This window comes from Mus musculus, chromosome 3, assembly GCF_000001635.26.
Source record: "Mus musculus strain C57BL/6J chromosome 3, GRCm38.p6 C57BL/6J".
Classification (NCBI taxonomy): domain Eukaryota; kingdom Metazoa; phylum Chordata; class Mammalia; order Rodentia; family Muridae; genus Mus; species Mus musculus.
The window spans coordinates 96,878,399-96,893,981 of NC_000069.6; the positions used below are offsets into that span (position 1 = coordinate 96,878,399).

At 45.4% G+C, this 15,583-nt stretch overlaps 1 protein-coding gene across 3 annotated transcripts in view; it reads right to left on the reverse strand.

Annotated features, from left to right (window-relative positions):
- Gpr89 (G protein-coupled receptor 89) overlaps nt 1-15,583 on the reverse strand; it is a 37,049-nt gene that overhangs the window by 10,101 nt on the left and 11,365 nt on the right. Inside the window, exons 4-10 of one of the 3 annotated variants that reach the window (XR_375569.4) lie at nt 15,100-15,206; nt 14,468-14,569; nt 12,405-12,525; nt 11,511-11,591; nt 4,121-4,230; nt 2,125-2,311; nt 1,676-1,768 (exon numbers count right to left, since the gene is read on the reverse strand). Coding sequence is in view for 2 of the 3 variants with exons in the window: in NM_026229.4 (NP_080505.1) it covers nt 1,676-1,768; nt 2,223-2,311; nt 4,121-4,230; nt 11,511-11,591; nt 12,405-12,525; nt 14,468-14,569; nt 15,100-15,206 (703 nt within the window). In the remaining variant the exon portion in view is untranslated. The remainder of the gene's footprint in view (nt 1-1,675; nt 1,769-2,124; nt 2,312-4,120; nt 4,231-11,510; nt 11,592-12,404; nt 12,526-14,467; nt 14,570-15,099; nt 15,207-15,583) is intronic. The other 2 variants (XM_017319696.2, NM_026229.4) reach the window with 2 other exon arrangements.

A 15,583-nucleotide genomic window follows, 5' to 3' on the forward strand; every position in this document is an offset into this window, starting at 1 on the left:
CTGTCTGCTGGCTTTTCTGGGGCTTTGTTCTCCATCTGTCAACTAGCACGGAAAGCATCGCAAGGGGATACGATACAGGAACCTTGGACAGAGTTTTATAAGGGACTGCACTTTACTGACTGTAGCGGCCCCAACTGACCAGACACAGGGATGTGACTGGGCAGTGTCTGTACTCATTTTATAAGGCTGCTTTCCAACCTATTTGTTGCTTTCAACAGCTATCACAGCACACATACAAGCACACATTGCTCTCTGGGTCAGGGGCATGGAAGAGAACCGTTCTCTTCAGAGCTGGTCAAACAGTAACATTAGTCTGAAGTGACCTCAGGGTGTATGATAGCTGGGCTGTAATGAACTAAGTTACAGCGACAGGAAAGAGACCAGCTGCCACCTCAGGATTGGAGATTTGAGGGAGGCGTTCTAAGGGGCACGCAGAAACTTGGCCATGATGGGTTTTCTCTATCTGAACTGGGTAACAGCTGTGGCATAGGTGTGCAGTGTCAAAACTTACCAAGATGTACTTAAAATACATGCAGATTACTGCACGTCAACTGCAGCTTTTAACAGGGGACCCGCTACCGAGAGGCTGCAGCCTAGGAAAGATGGGAGTGCAGCACCTTCCTTCATCCCCTCTCAAGGAAGGAATCCTATTTAAAATGTCATGAGTGCTACTGATGTCAGCCCCATTGATTCAAAGCCCCCATCGATACTTATCAAAATTAGCTAAGGAGCTGACAAAGCTGTTCTTTGTGCAAACAGCCCCAGCAGGAAACTCACCCAACTATAACATCAAATTGGCCTTTCCCACAACCACAGGGCCATGGACACCCATAGTTGAGTCAGAACCAGAGAAATAAATGCACTTAAAATACATGAGGAATAAATCATTGGGGGAGAATCAGAGAGGCTAGAGCAGAAACGAGTATTGTGCACACAAGTACATTTTAGAACTTATTTTGGAGTTAAGTTTTAGTGTGCACATCATCAAAAATATGCTTCTATTCTGAGTTGCAAGTTGGAGTTGAGGTGAAATAGTCAGGTGCTCACAGCAACTATGGAAACAGTGAACAACAAGAATCGTATGCAGACCCCTCCCTAAGTCCTCCAAAGCACAGGGGAAAAGAGAAGATGCTTGTGTGATGGCTCATGTTCTCTGCTGACTCGGCCCAATGTGGAACTGGGCCCACTGTATCAGTCAAGCCCCTCTAAACGGCTGCCACTCCCAGAAAAAGTCACCCAACTCTGGACATTAAAAACACGGTTGCTGGGAAGACAGTTTAATGGGGGAAAGTGGTAGCCACTTGCGAGCTGCAGGACCCAAGTCTCATCCCCAGAATGTGACCCCACGCAACGCTGGATGCAATAGCCTGACTCTGCAGTTCTTGCATTCCTCTGCCTAGATAGGTGGTAGGTTCAGAGAACCGCCTGAAGCTTGTGGGCCAGCCAGCCCTGCAGTACTCAGCTTGTTAGGGACGGACCTTGCCCAACACAGTGGAGGGAGAGAACTGACTCCCCAGAGTTGTCCTCTGGTCTCACGTGAACCTGCACCCTCACAGAACTTTATTATTACTAGTAGACACTAACAAACAATAATAATAGAAATATATAGTAAATGCTAATATGACCAATAAAATAATAATAACAATAATAAACAAAAATTCTATAACATACGTACCATAAAAATTTTCCAGACACAGTAAATAGAGAAAAAATAACCCAGGAAATTAAAATACTTTCCCTTGAATGTTTTCGAGTATTCAATTCTTTCCTAAAGAAAACCAAACACAAAACATGGTTTTTAGTAAAAGGCAGACATTTTCTATAAAAGCATTCCCATGCCTGTGGCTGAGTCAATACAGCATACATGATAACATTAAGAGAGGCTACTAGGGGCCAACCTGCACGGAGTGCTGACTTTCAGTCAGAGTACTGCACTACCCTTATGAAATATGCTGTAGAACCTTCACCTTCCAGATGGGAGACTGAGTCTCAGAGGTTAAACAACTCGGAAAAGGTTAGGGTAGTCTGCATTTAAACCATACTGCATTCTAGGTGTGGTTGGCATTCACACTCAGGAGTGACTTCATAAACAGTAAGCCTCTTTTCTAACGCCACTTGGCTTACACAGAAGCACTGCCTGCTCGCAGAGGACTGCCAGCCCATGAGGTCTCATTCTCTCTTCAACCGTGTTGGTAAAGCAGAGCTGTCTCCTCACTCTGTACCTTTGTAGCATACAGATCAGCTGTTTCCAGAAAAAGCTGCCTGCTCAGTTCTTCCAAAGCATCCACTTCCTGTTGGATAAGAGTCAGATCTGGCAAAAAGTGGGCATCAAGGTTTAAATCACAGAAAAGTGTCAGTAAGCAGTGGGAAGAAAGGTTGGATTTGCTCAGCTTTGTAGGGAAGAAGCTGGGAATTGCCTGCATCTTTTATTCCCACCTCAGCACTGCTTCAGGGCAGTGTTCCCAGGCTGACACAGGGTGAAGGGGCACCCCACATGCATCTGCCAGCTGCTGCTCAGACATATGATCTCACGGCTAGTGTTCTGCTTTATTTTTTTAATATCAAATTCAGTCCTCAAATGGTGTATACGCCATGACCCACAATTCAGCAGTTTCATGCTACCTGACTGATAGATACTGTGCCAGGAAACAGCACACACAGCACTGTGGTCAGAGCCTCACCGGGCTGGGCTTTAGGCAATGCCTTCTTTCTATCTTATTTTATGCTCCCACAATCCCATGAGACAGCTGTAACCCATTTCTCAGACAAGGAAAGAGGCTCAGAATGTTAAACAACTTGCTCCATGTCATCTCATCCTGCATCTAATAGGCGTGCATAGTGCTGTCTGCCTACACAAGGCCCCGTCTTTTCCACTGCCAGATACTAGCCAAGTTTCCATACCTCAGTCAGAAGTGTCAGTATTTCCTCACTAAAGAAGCAGGAGCTCAGAGAGCTAAAAACTCCATACTTTGTTGATACCAACCTACACTTGGGTTTTTAAGAATTTTAAAGTAATAAAGATAGTAAGATAGATAGTCCCAGTAATTCAAATCTTCCTCCCTTTGTGAAATTAGCAAGTACCCTTCAGGTCCTCCCCTCAACAGTGGCTACCAGCCAGGCCGAGCTGCTCTTGAGAGGTTATGCTTCCAGTCCTGTCACTTAGACTCTTCCTGGAAACAGGAGACAGAGCACTGCTGCAGGGTACTTGTTTTCTCTAAAGAGAGGGTGGATTTTGCTGTTAATTGTCTGTATGTGTGGGGGCGCATATGCAGACGAGTGTGGGAGCCCTCAGAAGGCAGCTCCCTAGGACTGGGGCACCTATGAGTCACCTGATACATGTGCAAGAGCAGGCCCCTCTCCGAGCCTCTGAGCCGTCTCTCCAGCCCCCATGACTCCTTTTCCTTTCTCTGCCACAGTCACCTGGCTTTCTCTGTCTGATTCTTATCTATAGCCACGTCAGAATGGTGTCCGGATCCATCACAATAGCCTGCATCCTTCTCCAACTGACTTAACTGGTGACAGAGACAGAAGAACATCTCAGCCCTGACAGCCTGTGGGAGGGGACGGGAGAAGAGGGAGAAACACACAGGCTTGGTTTTCTCTATGTGGAACTAGTCAGCCTCCAAACCAGCAGGGCCAGGAACAATCCAGTAACCAGGTTGCCCTGTTTTATTTATTTTTTTTAAGGGGGGGGGGGGTGGAGCTGCTTGAAATCTGTGTGGCATTAACTGGGTTAGGAATGGAACCTTGCCACCACACTGTTGTAGGGAGTCACTGTGCTTTGTGGTCTTGCATCTGTGGGTGACAGAACAGCACAGCGGAACAAGTTATGAAGCTGAGGCCATAGTTCTGTTCCTACACTTGCCACAAACCACCGTGTGACTTCACCTCTCTGGGTCTATTTTCTCATCTGTGAAATGGAAAGAATGATCTGATAGGTTCGCTCCAGCTCAGAGACAACGCTTCTGCAGTTAGGTACAAGTGTAGGGAAGATGACGTGCCCACTGGACCTCCTAGCCCAGTGCTGGCTGGCCCTGATGCAGCCAGGCACCCTAGAGGGGACTGACTCAGCCCCTGGTGCAGAGTGGAGGAGAAGAGCCAAGAAGAAGGTAAAGGATACTTTCACTTCCCGGGGCTGAGGCAGTAACGCTCTTCAGCATGCCCCAGAGTCCCGACGGCTTGTTCTGCACATCCCCTCTCTGGAACATGGTTCTCCGTGCCACGGCCATTCTGCAATACAGAACACAGAAGCCTGAGCAAAGAACTGGGACTTGCAGCCTCATCTCCCACCGTCCTGAGTCACAGCTATGTCTCCACTGGTTCAGAAGTTACACAGAAGACAACATTTCCAGAGGCTGCGTGGCCTGGCCCGGGGAACAGAATATAGAGTAGGCAATACATCTGAGGTCTGGCTCTGCCACCTGGAAGCTGAGAGACCCACAGTTTACTTTCTCACTCTGGGTGGTTGTAAAGAATAAGGAAATACCACTGTCATCCATCCTTGCCATATGCTAATATCATTTAGAGAACAAAGTGGCTAACAATTCTATAAAGAACCAGGCACAGAGGAGGGACACAAGGAAAAGCAGACCACAGAAAGGAAACAGGAAGTTCACACAGACAGGGCCTTAACTCACTGCAGTCCACCTCTTGCCATGACTGTCATGGCGCTACTGCTGGACAGGGTGCATCTGTGGGTGCTCCTCCTATCTGTGGAGCACTCAGGGGCATCGTGACAGCTGATGGCAAGTTCTAGTCTGCCCAGAGTATTAAGAGCAAGGTCCTTGTGAGCTTAGAAGACACACATGATTACTTGAAGAGTGCAATGGGCCTAAAACCAACCAGGACAAATCTAGCACAGGTAGGAGAGCAAGCTACAGAGAAATTCATGGTGGACATTTTTGGGTGACAAGAGACAAAAATGGGGATGAGGAAGCAGCAGCATTGGCATCATGTCTGCAACAAATGGTACCAGGTGACAAGGGCCAGATGGCATTTCTGTGGGCTAAATTCTTAAAGCATCAGTTAAAAGGTCACTCGTAACAAAGAGTGTTAGGCATATTCATTTTGGTGACGGAAACAGTTCCCTTTTCAGTGAGCGCTGCCTGGATAAGGTACAAATCAAACAGCCACAAGCTTGTGCTGCCTTCCCTGACACGGTCCCTCCAACTCGGCATTTTGGGAAGTCGTGAAAAAAGAACCAAGGAAAGGCTCCGAGCCACGACTCCGTCAGTTTCTAAGGGGAACTTGGGACGAGCATGTGAGGGGGTTCTGGGCTGTGCAGTTCTTGGCTCAACACCTGGGATTACCAGCAAAGCAGCTCAAAGGGGAGCACGGAAGCCACTTCTATCCTCCTAGCCAATACTAAAGGCTGCGGTGTGGCGCTGGCTGCCTATGTGAAGGCGTGAGGTATCATGCTCTCTCTCAGCAGATAGACAAATGGAGTAACCAGAGTGAAAGTTGGCTGGACACACACAAATTACCCCGGTTTTAGACAATTTACTTTCACTTTTGATTTTAATCACCTAATTTTAAGCCAGTTTTGCTTTTGGCAAATAAGCTGCAGACAAAAATAGACATGCGCTTAAGTAGAAAAGATGAGCAGCAGCTAACTTTCTGCGATGCACTTTTACAACACACTCAAACACACACACACAAGGGCAGGAGCCACTTTCACCTTCAATTTCCCCATTGCTTCTTCCTAAGATCATCTTGTAACAAGAAAAGAGCTATGTGCTGTGGGCTGGGTGTCATTTAAAAATTCCTAATACAGCTGGGTGATGGTGGCACACACCTTTAATCCCAGCACTTGGGAGGTAGAGGCAGGCAGAGCTCCCGAGTTCTGGAACTATCATTAGTTTGGGGCTTCTATGAATAAAGCTGATAAAAACAGTTCTGGAACCAACTTCCTATGAATATAAAAATTGTATTTTGCTGCATAAACACCCAGTATAATTTCTGGTTGGATACTGGCATATTTAGTTTTTAAGGAGAGCTAGATTGTATTCTAGTTATTCTACCATCCTACATCTGCATCTTTACCAACCAGCACTTCACGTCATCATCATTAAAAGGCTGTGTGTGTGTGTGCACGTAGGTGTCTGTGGGGTCCAGAAGAGGGTGTCAGATTCCTTGGAGCTGAAGTACAGGGGTTATGTGCTGTCTGACATGAGTGACAGGAAGTAAGCACAGGCCCTATGCAATCACAACACGTGCTTGTAGCTGTTGAGCCCTGTCTCCAGCATCCCTTCCTCGCCCGTCACTGATTTTGAGGCATCCCGACTGTACAGTAACCTTATGGTGGTCGATACTGTTGACATACAATTTCCATCTGTATGAACCCCTGTGTTTCCATAATCCCAATGCCTTCCAATCCCCCTCCCCACATACATTCTGATTGTACTGTTATTTTCATGTGAGTTTTGGAAGTTTTTCCTTTTTCCAGGTCTATTTAGCAATCTCTTCTCAAACACTCCCTCCTTTTCTACAGCTTGTCTTTCCTCATTCTTTACACACTCCTCTGCAAACAAGTCTTAATTTTGATGACGTCCAGTGTATTCATATTTTGTTGTCTGAACTGTATTTTGGGGATTCTATTTTTTGCCTAGCTCTAGATCTCAAAGATTCTTTCCCTAAAGGTTCTGTAGTTTTACCCTTTATATCTAAGTTCAAGGTCTGTTTTGAATTCATCTTTCTACATGACACTTATAATTGTTTTTTTTTATTATTATTTTTGGAGGAGGAAAAGTCTATGGATTTACCATTTCAGGATCATTTAGTAAAATACCCTTTTCCACGGAACTTTTTAAAGTTTGCCTGGCCTAGTAGAAGGCCAGTTCTATAGAACACAGAACTGGTACCTAGCATGGGGCAGATATCTGGCTGGTATGTCATAAACATTTCAGGATACACTAGATGGCAAACACTGTGTAAAAGTCTGTGGAGGGGTGAGTAGGCTGAGCAGCTCTGAGGAGGTTTCAGTCAGAGATCTACTTTTTCAGCCCCGCTCAAGGCCAGGATGGAACCATCTGAGGTTTGAATCTTCTCAGGACAGGGCTGGTCTGGACAAGACTTCTCAGAGCTAGTTCCATGTGAATCCTTTCTATTGCCTGGGAATCAGCTGAAGAGCCAGAAACCTGGATGAAAACTACCCAGGAATTCACAGCACTGAGAGCAACGGCCCTGGATAGACTATGCCTTTGAAGAAATATGCATGGATCTACTCAAACCAGCATCGTCAAGGTAAAGGACATAACTATAGTCTGGCCATGGGGTTCCGGCATTGTCTCAGGAGGAACCTAATCTGGCTAAAGTTTATTTTTTCCTTTTGCTCTTTTCTATTTAACTTTTTATTCTTTGTGAATTTCATATCATGTACCCCAATCCTACTCATCTCCCCAGCTCTCTGTACCTGCCCTCTGCCCTTGCAACCTCCCTCCCAAAAGGAAAAAAAATCTCATTGTGGGAGCGGTGGTGTGTCACAGTGTGTCCCACAGTACACCCTTTTGTCCACACTTCTTTACTTGCAAATATTCACTGTAATGAGTTACTGGTCTGGTTAGAGGCCTCTTGCAACTGCTACACTATCAATACTGGATCTTCACCAGGACTCTTCTGAGATATCCTACTGTTGCCCTGTGTCACTGAGATTCTGCAGCTTTGGATCTGCAGGATTGGCCCTTCACATGCTCCAGCAGTTCATAGATGGGGCAGAGGTTGGGGTGGGCCAGCTGAGAGCCCTGGATCTGGACCTGGGTGGTAGCTGAGCTAGTCAACCTGCACCCATACCACCAGGGCAAGATCTCCAGCACTGTTCCGGCTAGCTCACCCAATGCCACAGCTGGCAAGGGGCAGGGCCAACTCTCCTACTCTCATGCCCTTGGGAACAGCTCACACCCCCTTCCCTGACCCCACTACTACCAGTGTCAGCTCTACTGCGCTGCCCAGGTGAGGTACAGGGTCCACTCTCTCCAGTGCTGCACTGGCTAAAGTTTTGTCATCTGGACCCATTTGGAGTTAGTTTCTTTCTTTTTTTCTTTTTTAGTTTTCTGAGACAAGGCTTCTCTATGTAGCCTTGACTGTCCTGGAAACTCACTTTGTAGAACAGGCTGACCTTGAACTCAGAGATCAGATACCTGCCCCTGCCTCCTAAGGGCTGGGATTATAGGTGTTCATTGCCACCATCTGGTGGTTGGAGTTACTTTCTATTGCCTGATTTGTATGCTGAAATGCTCAGCTTCATTGTTTCACAGCCAAGTTAGGGTTTGGGTGGACAGGTATGTGTGACTGTGGAATCCTCTTCTCAGAGTACTGTACAGTCTCCCTACAAGATGCCCAGCTCACCTGCAGCAGCCACCTCTGCACAGGTCCACCTCTGAGCTCCTTTAGCTGGCTGCCCTAAGGCCTCCTAGAGCCTCCATGAAATCAGTGCTTAAATAAGGACATCATCACCTGATTCTGTAGCCACACTTCAGGACTCACTCGCTGGCGTTACTCTCCTTATGGGAGCTCTCCTAAACTTCTGATCCCTGCACCACTCCTGAGTTCTACCTTCTGACAGCTCCTGTCACAAGTGTGTGGCCAGCATGCACAACCTGGGGCAGTCACTCAAAGGCAGAGGGAACCTGGAAACCCAAGCAGCATGTGCCAATCAGTCTTAACAAGCATCTCGGGCTCTTTGGTGCTTCTGTGTGTACATTCTGCTGTGTGGCGAGGTGAGATCTGCTTGGAACTGACATTTAAATTGTGGATCTTGGCCCTCTAGCATCCTGGGATTTCAACACCTCACCCTTGATTCCCAGGTATTCTGCTAATCTGAACGCCATGGAACAACTTATGACAATCCAGAAACTTCTAGCAGTTACTTCATATATATATATTTTTACCTGCTTCTGCTCATTTTCCAGTGACTCCAAATGCTCATCTTTAAGATCCTCTGCAGAAGCAATTGCTCAACTCTCACTGACAGCCCCCCAATTTTCCTCCATGGCTGATTGGAAGCTCGAGGGCTGGTTCTTAAATTTCACTCAGAATGCATTGTCCCCATCTGGATCAGTTTAAAGGACCGCTTAACTGCACCTGACTGGAGGTAGAAGTTAAGCCTTTTCCTCCCAGGTTCCGTGTATATTCCACCCTGCCCATCCTGTCCACAACAGATACTGTTCTTGCAGGCCACTGTGCTGAAATCTAAAATGGGTTCTGGTCACCACTCCTCCCAGCTATGGACACTTGCCAAAAGGTTATTCTACCCTGTGCTAACTGGGAGGGCTCCGTGTGTGAGCTGTTTGTATGTCCCGTTAGCCCCACTAGAAGAGGCCGTGCTGATCAAGTCCAGCTGGGAGACCAATTCCTCTGAGAGCCTAGCTAGTCAAGTGACTCGCAGAGGGACCCAACCACCCTTGATTCTGACAGACAAGAACTGGTGGGTGATGTGCCTGAGTCAGAGCCAATTCCTAACCATAGCTAGTATAAGATGGGCAAGAGGGTCCATCTACAACAGCCTCAGGTCTGATTCTACCTCAAATGTCAGGTGTGTCTTTTCATTTATAGAAGAAATATCACAAAAGCAAGAACAACCTTGGGGACAAAAATAATATAATTCTCTCTCTCTCTCTCTCTCTCACACACACACACACACACGTGTATGTGTGTGTGTATCACTATTGAATATTTTTATTTTTTTTTTAAATATTTATTTATTTATTTATTTATTTATTTATTTATTTAATGTATGTGAGCACACTGTAGCTGTCTTCAGACACACCAGAAGAGGGCATCAGATCCCATTACAGATGGTTGTGAGCCACCATGTGGTTGCTGGGAATTGAACTCAGGACCTCTGGAAGAGCAGTCAGTGCTCTTAACCACTGAGCCATCTCTCCAGCCCCCAGTCTTTTTATTTTTTAAAAACCTTACATTTCTATAGAAAGTACAGAATATAAGTAACATATTTGCAAGCAAAATAAATGTACAGCCACATGTCCACCTTTCACATTTAGTACAGACATGTAAATAACTGTTCAGCCACATGTTCACCTTTCACACTTAGTACAGACACGTACAAACTGAGACAAATACTGCTCAGTAACTTGGAGCCTTCATTGTTATTCTGTGTCTATGATGTCTCTTCCATTAAGGCTGCTCTGACTTGATTATGGAGCAAACTATACAAGCGTGTTGGAGGAGAAAATATGAAATGTGAAACCACTCAAGTCAAAACTACTACCACTCATATGTGGATAATAACTTTGATGAAGACAGCAGACAATAAGCTTCATGAACATGTGTTATAATATTGAGCAGAGACTATTTCATAAAGTTAAAGGCAAATGGGCTTATGGAAACTAAGTTATTATCACAGATTATTGATAATGTCAGTACTTGTCTTTGCTAGGTATCACTCGCTGTTCTTAGCGGCTGCACGGGTCTCAATGCATTAACAGTTCCCTTTTGTCATGTGACAGGCTCCTTCCATGTAGCCAGGTCACTAACATGTACCATGTACCCTAGGCAGGCTCTGAACTCCTGATCCCCCTGCCCGTGCCTCACAAGTACAAGCTTACAGCCATGTGCCAACCCACGTGGCTTATTTCATTTTTTTACACATAAGGAAACAGAGGCACAAAGACACAATGCCTAGTTCAAGGATGCATTGTAGGGTGTAGACAAAGATTCTAATACAAATAATGTGATGTCAGATGGCTTTGTAGGCTTACTGTGACACAGATTCTATAAAAATGCCACTTTGAAAATATAGATTAAAAATACCTTTTGGATGACTTTTACATTGCACTTTTTTTTTTGACTGAAACATTTCATTGTAGAAGAGTCTCAAGGAGTTTATGAAATTCAGGAGATTTAAGACTCAAAGAAGTCCCTCCTATATACAGTTTACAGAAGTGCTGAGCAACTGTTGGAGGAAGGAGAGAGGGAGGGAGACGGGGAGGGAGGGAGGGAGGGAGAGAGAGAGAGAGCATCCATCTCCATGGATGTTCTTCAGTACAGAGCTGCCTCAAAGCTGCAGGGTTGGGGCTCCAGTACTAGAGCCTGCAAGAGGTGTCACCCACACTGTGGGCTTTCAGTGATGTAACTGCCCGGGTCACTCACATGATCCTATGAGTAATCTCACGAAAGTCACAGGATCACCAAGCTGAACTTGGATGGAATCCTCTCTTTGCTCTGTCACTGCCCTGTCTATCTGGGTAGAGAGGAAAACACCGTCTAGAAGACTTAAAGGAGCTTAGGTAGCTGGAGAAAAAGAAGTTGGAACAGTCTTAGAGTAAAGGATGATAGCCTTGTCCTCTGCACAGTGACGTTAAATATGTACATAACCTCCAAATAGTAAACATTATTCCAACAATTTAAAGAGAAGTGCTGAAATTCAGAGGGTAGAACTTAAGAATTTTCTTCCTCTGAGGTGAGAGTAGAGCTTCGTGGTTCAGTACCCTACATACAACAAGTAAGAAAGCGTCCCACCAGCTCTTTACAGGGACACAGGGTGCCAGCCTCACCTTTTCTTTTTGCTTATGATCATGTCCATGGTCTGCAGCAGTCGCCGTTCCAGGGCAAGAATATCTGTGTCAGTCACGTTCCTGCAATGAGCAAGAAATGAGTGATGTCTGGGATCCCATGCTTGGGCATCATAAACTCCGTAGAGCTATTTTTCTGTTGTCCTAGTGCGGCAGTGGGTGCCCTGTGCTCAGCCTTCCTTAGCTTTGACCTAGACACATTTGAAATAAATGCTTATTGGCTAGATCATATATTCAATCTGTGGGTCGTGACCCTCAGGCAATTGTCTATCTCCAAATATGTTTACACTACTATTTAAAACAATGGCAAAGTTACAGTTATGAAGTAGCAATGAAAATAATTTAATGGTTGAAGCTCCTCACCACAAGATGAGGAGCTGTCAGGAAAGTGGAGAACCACTGGGCTAGAGAGAAGGCTTGGGGTTAAGAGTACTGGCCACTGCTGGAGAGGACCTGGCTTCCCAGTACCTGGAAGTGGCTCACAGATGTCTCCAACTCCAGTTCTAGAGCATCTGATGTTTTTGTGGGTACCAGGCATACACACAATGCACATACATACATAGACAAACACTCATAGGCGTAAAAATTAAAAAAGATGCTTAAGTTGGCATGGTCTCCTACTATTTGATGTCAAGGAGGAACTAATTTCCTGTAGTTGGGAGAAGCTCACACTGTTGTCCACTGGAAAGATGTATTTAAAGAGTGTATGCAAAGGGACATAAAATTCGCCACTTAGAAAATAAATGAGCCAGATGTGGTGGCACATGCCTGTAATCCCAGTGTTCAGGGGGTTAAGATAAGAGAATCTAAATTAAAATCAACTAAGGGTACATATTCAGTAACAGTGAAAAAGGAAGGAGATAAAGTATGTGTTACCTGAGGAAGTAGGACATGTATGTGTACGGACAGTTGACAGCACCAAATCCGGAAAGCAGAGCCATGAGCGTCACCCCGATTACGCCTACCCGGCTGATGAGCTGCTCTATGGACAAGATCCCTGAAAACACCGATGCACGTTAATACTGGGCACTACACACAGAGCGGCTTCCATCTGTGTCACGGAAGCAAACACTGCTTACAACATCAACCGGTATCTTATACAAGCCCATTACAACGTTTGTTTTATGTTTATTTGTTATGTGTATGAGCATTCTGCCTACATGTGTGCTGGTACCTGTGGAGGTCAGAAGAGAGCGTGAATTCCCTGGAACTGGAGTTACAGATGGTTGTGAACCATCACACGAGTGCTGGGAACCTGCCTAGGTCCTCTGCAAGAACACCAAGTGCTTTTAACCACCATCTCACCAGCCAACAAGCTTATTTTTAAATATTGGCAGGCTGCTGATCTTTGCCTTTGTTTATTATATGAAATGCTGAAACAGATACTGCTATTTCATTTTAAGTAAATTAATTATGATACATATGCTTTCTTTAAAATTGTTTTTAATACTTGTACTAGCTGGTTTGGTGTGCCAACTTGATATAAGCTGGAGTTATCACAGAGAAAGGAGCCTCTTTTGAGGAAATGCCTCCATGAGATCTAGCTGTAAGGCCTTTTCTCAATTACTGATCAAGTGGGGAGGGCCCACTGTGGACAGTGTCATCCCAGGGCTGGTAGTCTTGGGTTCTATAAGAGAGCAGGCTGAGCAAGCCAGGGGAAGCAAGCCAGTAAAGAACATCCCTCCATGGCCTCTGCATCAGCTCCTGCTCCCTGACGTGCCTGAGTTCCACTCCTAACTTCCTTTGGTGATGAACAGCAGTGTGGAAGTATAAGCCGAATAAACCCTTTCCTCCCCAACTTGCTTCTTAGTCATGGTGTTTTATGCAGGAATACAAGCCCTGACTAAGACAATGCTTTATTAATTTACTTCTTTGCCTGCATGTGTTCATATCACAGCGCACATGTGCTTAGAGGACAACATGTAGGAGACAGTGTTCTCCTTCCACCGTGAGGATCCCAGAGGGGAACTCAGCTCATCAGGCTGGGCAGCAGATGCCTGTGCCCACTGAGCCATCTCACAGAATGGCTATGTGCTTTTAAAAACTACATGTTTCCTCTGACCCATATGAAAGAGCTTTCCTCCCCAAATCCAAGCTACCATGTGGAAGGTGTTGGAAGGTGAGGCAGACTGCAGACGATGGGTCACTCAGTTCATTCCCATCTTTTTTTAGCTTTCCCCCTGTACTACAGGATCTGGGAAGCACAGAGCTCTTTTATTCCCAGATTTTCTTGAAACTACAACTACAACTCTTGAAACTCAGTAAGTTTCACTGACTGACATGCCCATGTGAACTGCGAGCAGTGGCTGCCATGGGCAGCCAGGCAGAGGCTCTGTGCAGTAAGTAAGAGCACTGGCTGCCAGGCCTAACAGGCTAAGCTTCATCCCTGGGATCCACATGGTAGAGGCAGAGAACTGACCTTACAAGATGTCCTCTGACCTCCACATGACCACCTAGGCATCTGCACACCCACCCAGGAGTGTCAGAGGAGAAAAAGGATAGGGCCTGTCAGGGAAGCCCGCTCTGGGAGAGAACAGTGGCAGCCAGCCCCGCCCCTTCCTTTTCTGCATTCCTTGGCTGTGTCCTTGGCCATCCACTCTCACTATAACACACTGCCTTGCAACAGACCCAAGCAACATGCCAGTTGACCACTGATTGAAACCTCTAAAACTGGGAGCTAAAATAAATCTTTCTGCCTTTTAACCGATTAACTCTTGTTACAATAACAGAGTTGACCAGCATTCAATATGCCCTGTAAATCTTATGTGACTAAACTAACATTTGGTACCCTCAGAAAGAAGGAAACATTTTGTTTCAAAGTCAAATACTTCTGAGAGAAATAACTTGCTCTATTTCCCCCAATCAAAAGTTTAAAAAGTTATTATGATTTTTCTAATTAGAAAACTAAAACCCCCTCTTCCCACTTCCGCTCTCCTCACCGTGCTTTGGGCTGAGTATGGGGAATGGGTCTCCCAGCTTCCAGAAGAAGTACATAAAGGTCAGCCATAAGAGACAGGAAAAGAGCAGGCGCTGTTTGTGCACTGAGATAGGAAAACGAGACTGTTAGTGGGACAGCTACTACACAGCTTGCTTATTACAAACATGAGGGTAATTAATATGAAAATGCTGTAACTACATAATTTTTGGCAAAAGCATTCTTACCACCATTAGGAAACCTTTCTTATGTGTAAGCAGAACATTTCATATTTTAGTTAGGAATTTCCTCTCTTATTCAGTCTTTAAAAATATTGTTTTCATTTACTCTTTGAAAACTTCACACAATAGATTTATCATATTCTTTTTCCTCCCCCAACAGCTCCCAGATCCTTCCTCATCATTAGAAAAGTGTTGCTAAAATTACAGTGTGGACTGAGTTCAAGGAGATGGTAGGGTGGAAGCCGAAATAAATCTGGCAGGCGACACAATCTACTTTCAGACAGAACTCATTTGATGACTGCTTTAAGATGCTGTGGCCCCCAGATACTGAAATAGAGAAACGAAGCCGTCTATAACCCATCCTAACAGCATGCTTCCCAACCTGCGTGCTGACGTGAGAAGACGCAATACTCACACAGCTGGATGTTACTCACGATAAAGTAACCAATGTAGAAGGGCACCATGAAAACCAGGATGAGCAGAATCACACACAGGTTCAGTTTCCAATGGAAGTAACGGGAGCTGAAATTAACAGCAAAGGTTTGCAGGGAAGCGGCGACTCTCATGCTTTTAGTATTCCTAAGGTCTCTAGTTCTTGGAGCCTATGCTGAATACGACCCATGGAATCAGCCAACTAGGCTGTTACTTTGCTGGGCACCTTTAATCCAACCAAGCACTCCAGAGGCAAGAGAACCTTTGTGAGTTTGGAGCCAGCCTGGTCTAAATAGTGAGTTCTAGGACAGCTAGGACTAGAAAGAGATACCCTGTCTTAATATATGTGTGTGTGCGCGCGCACCTATGGTGGCTCATACTTATAATCCCAGTAATTTAGGAAAAGGACATAGGATTTTGAACTCAAGGCTAGCTTAGATGACATCATTGAAACCTTGTCTCACAAA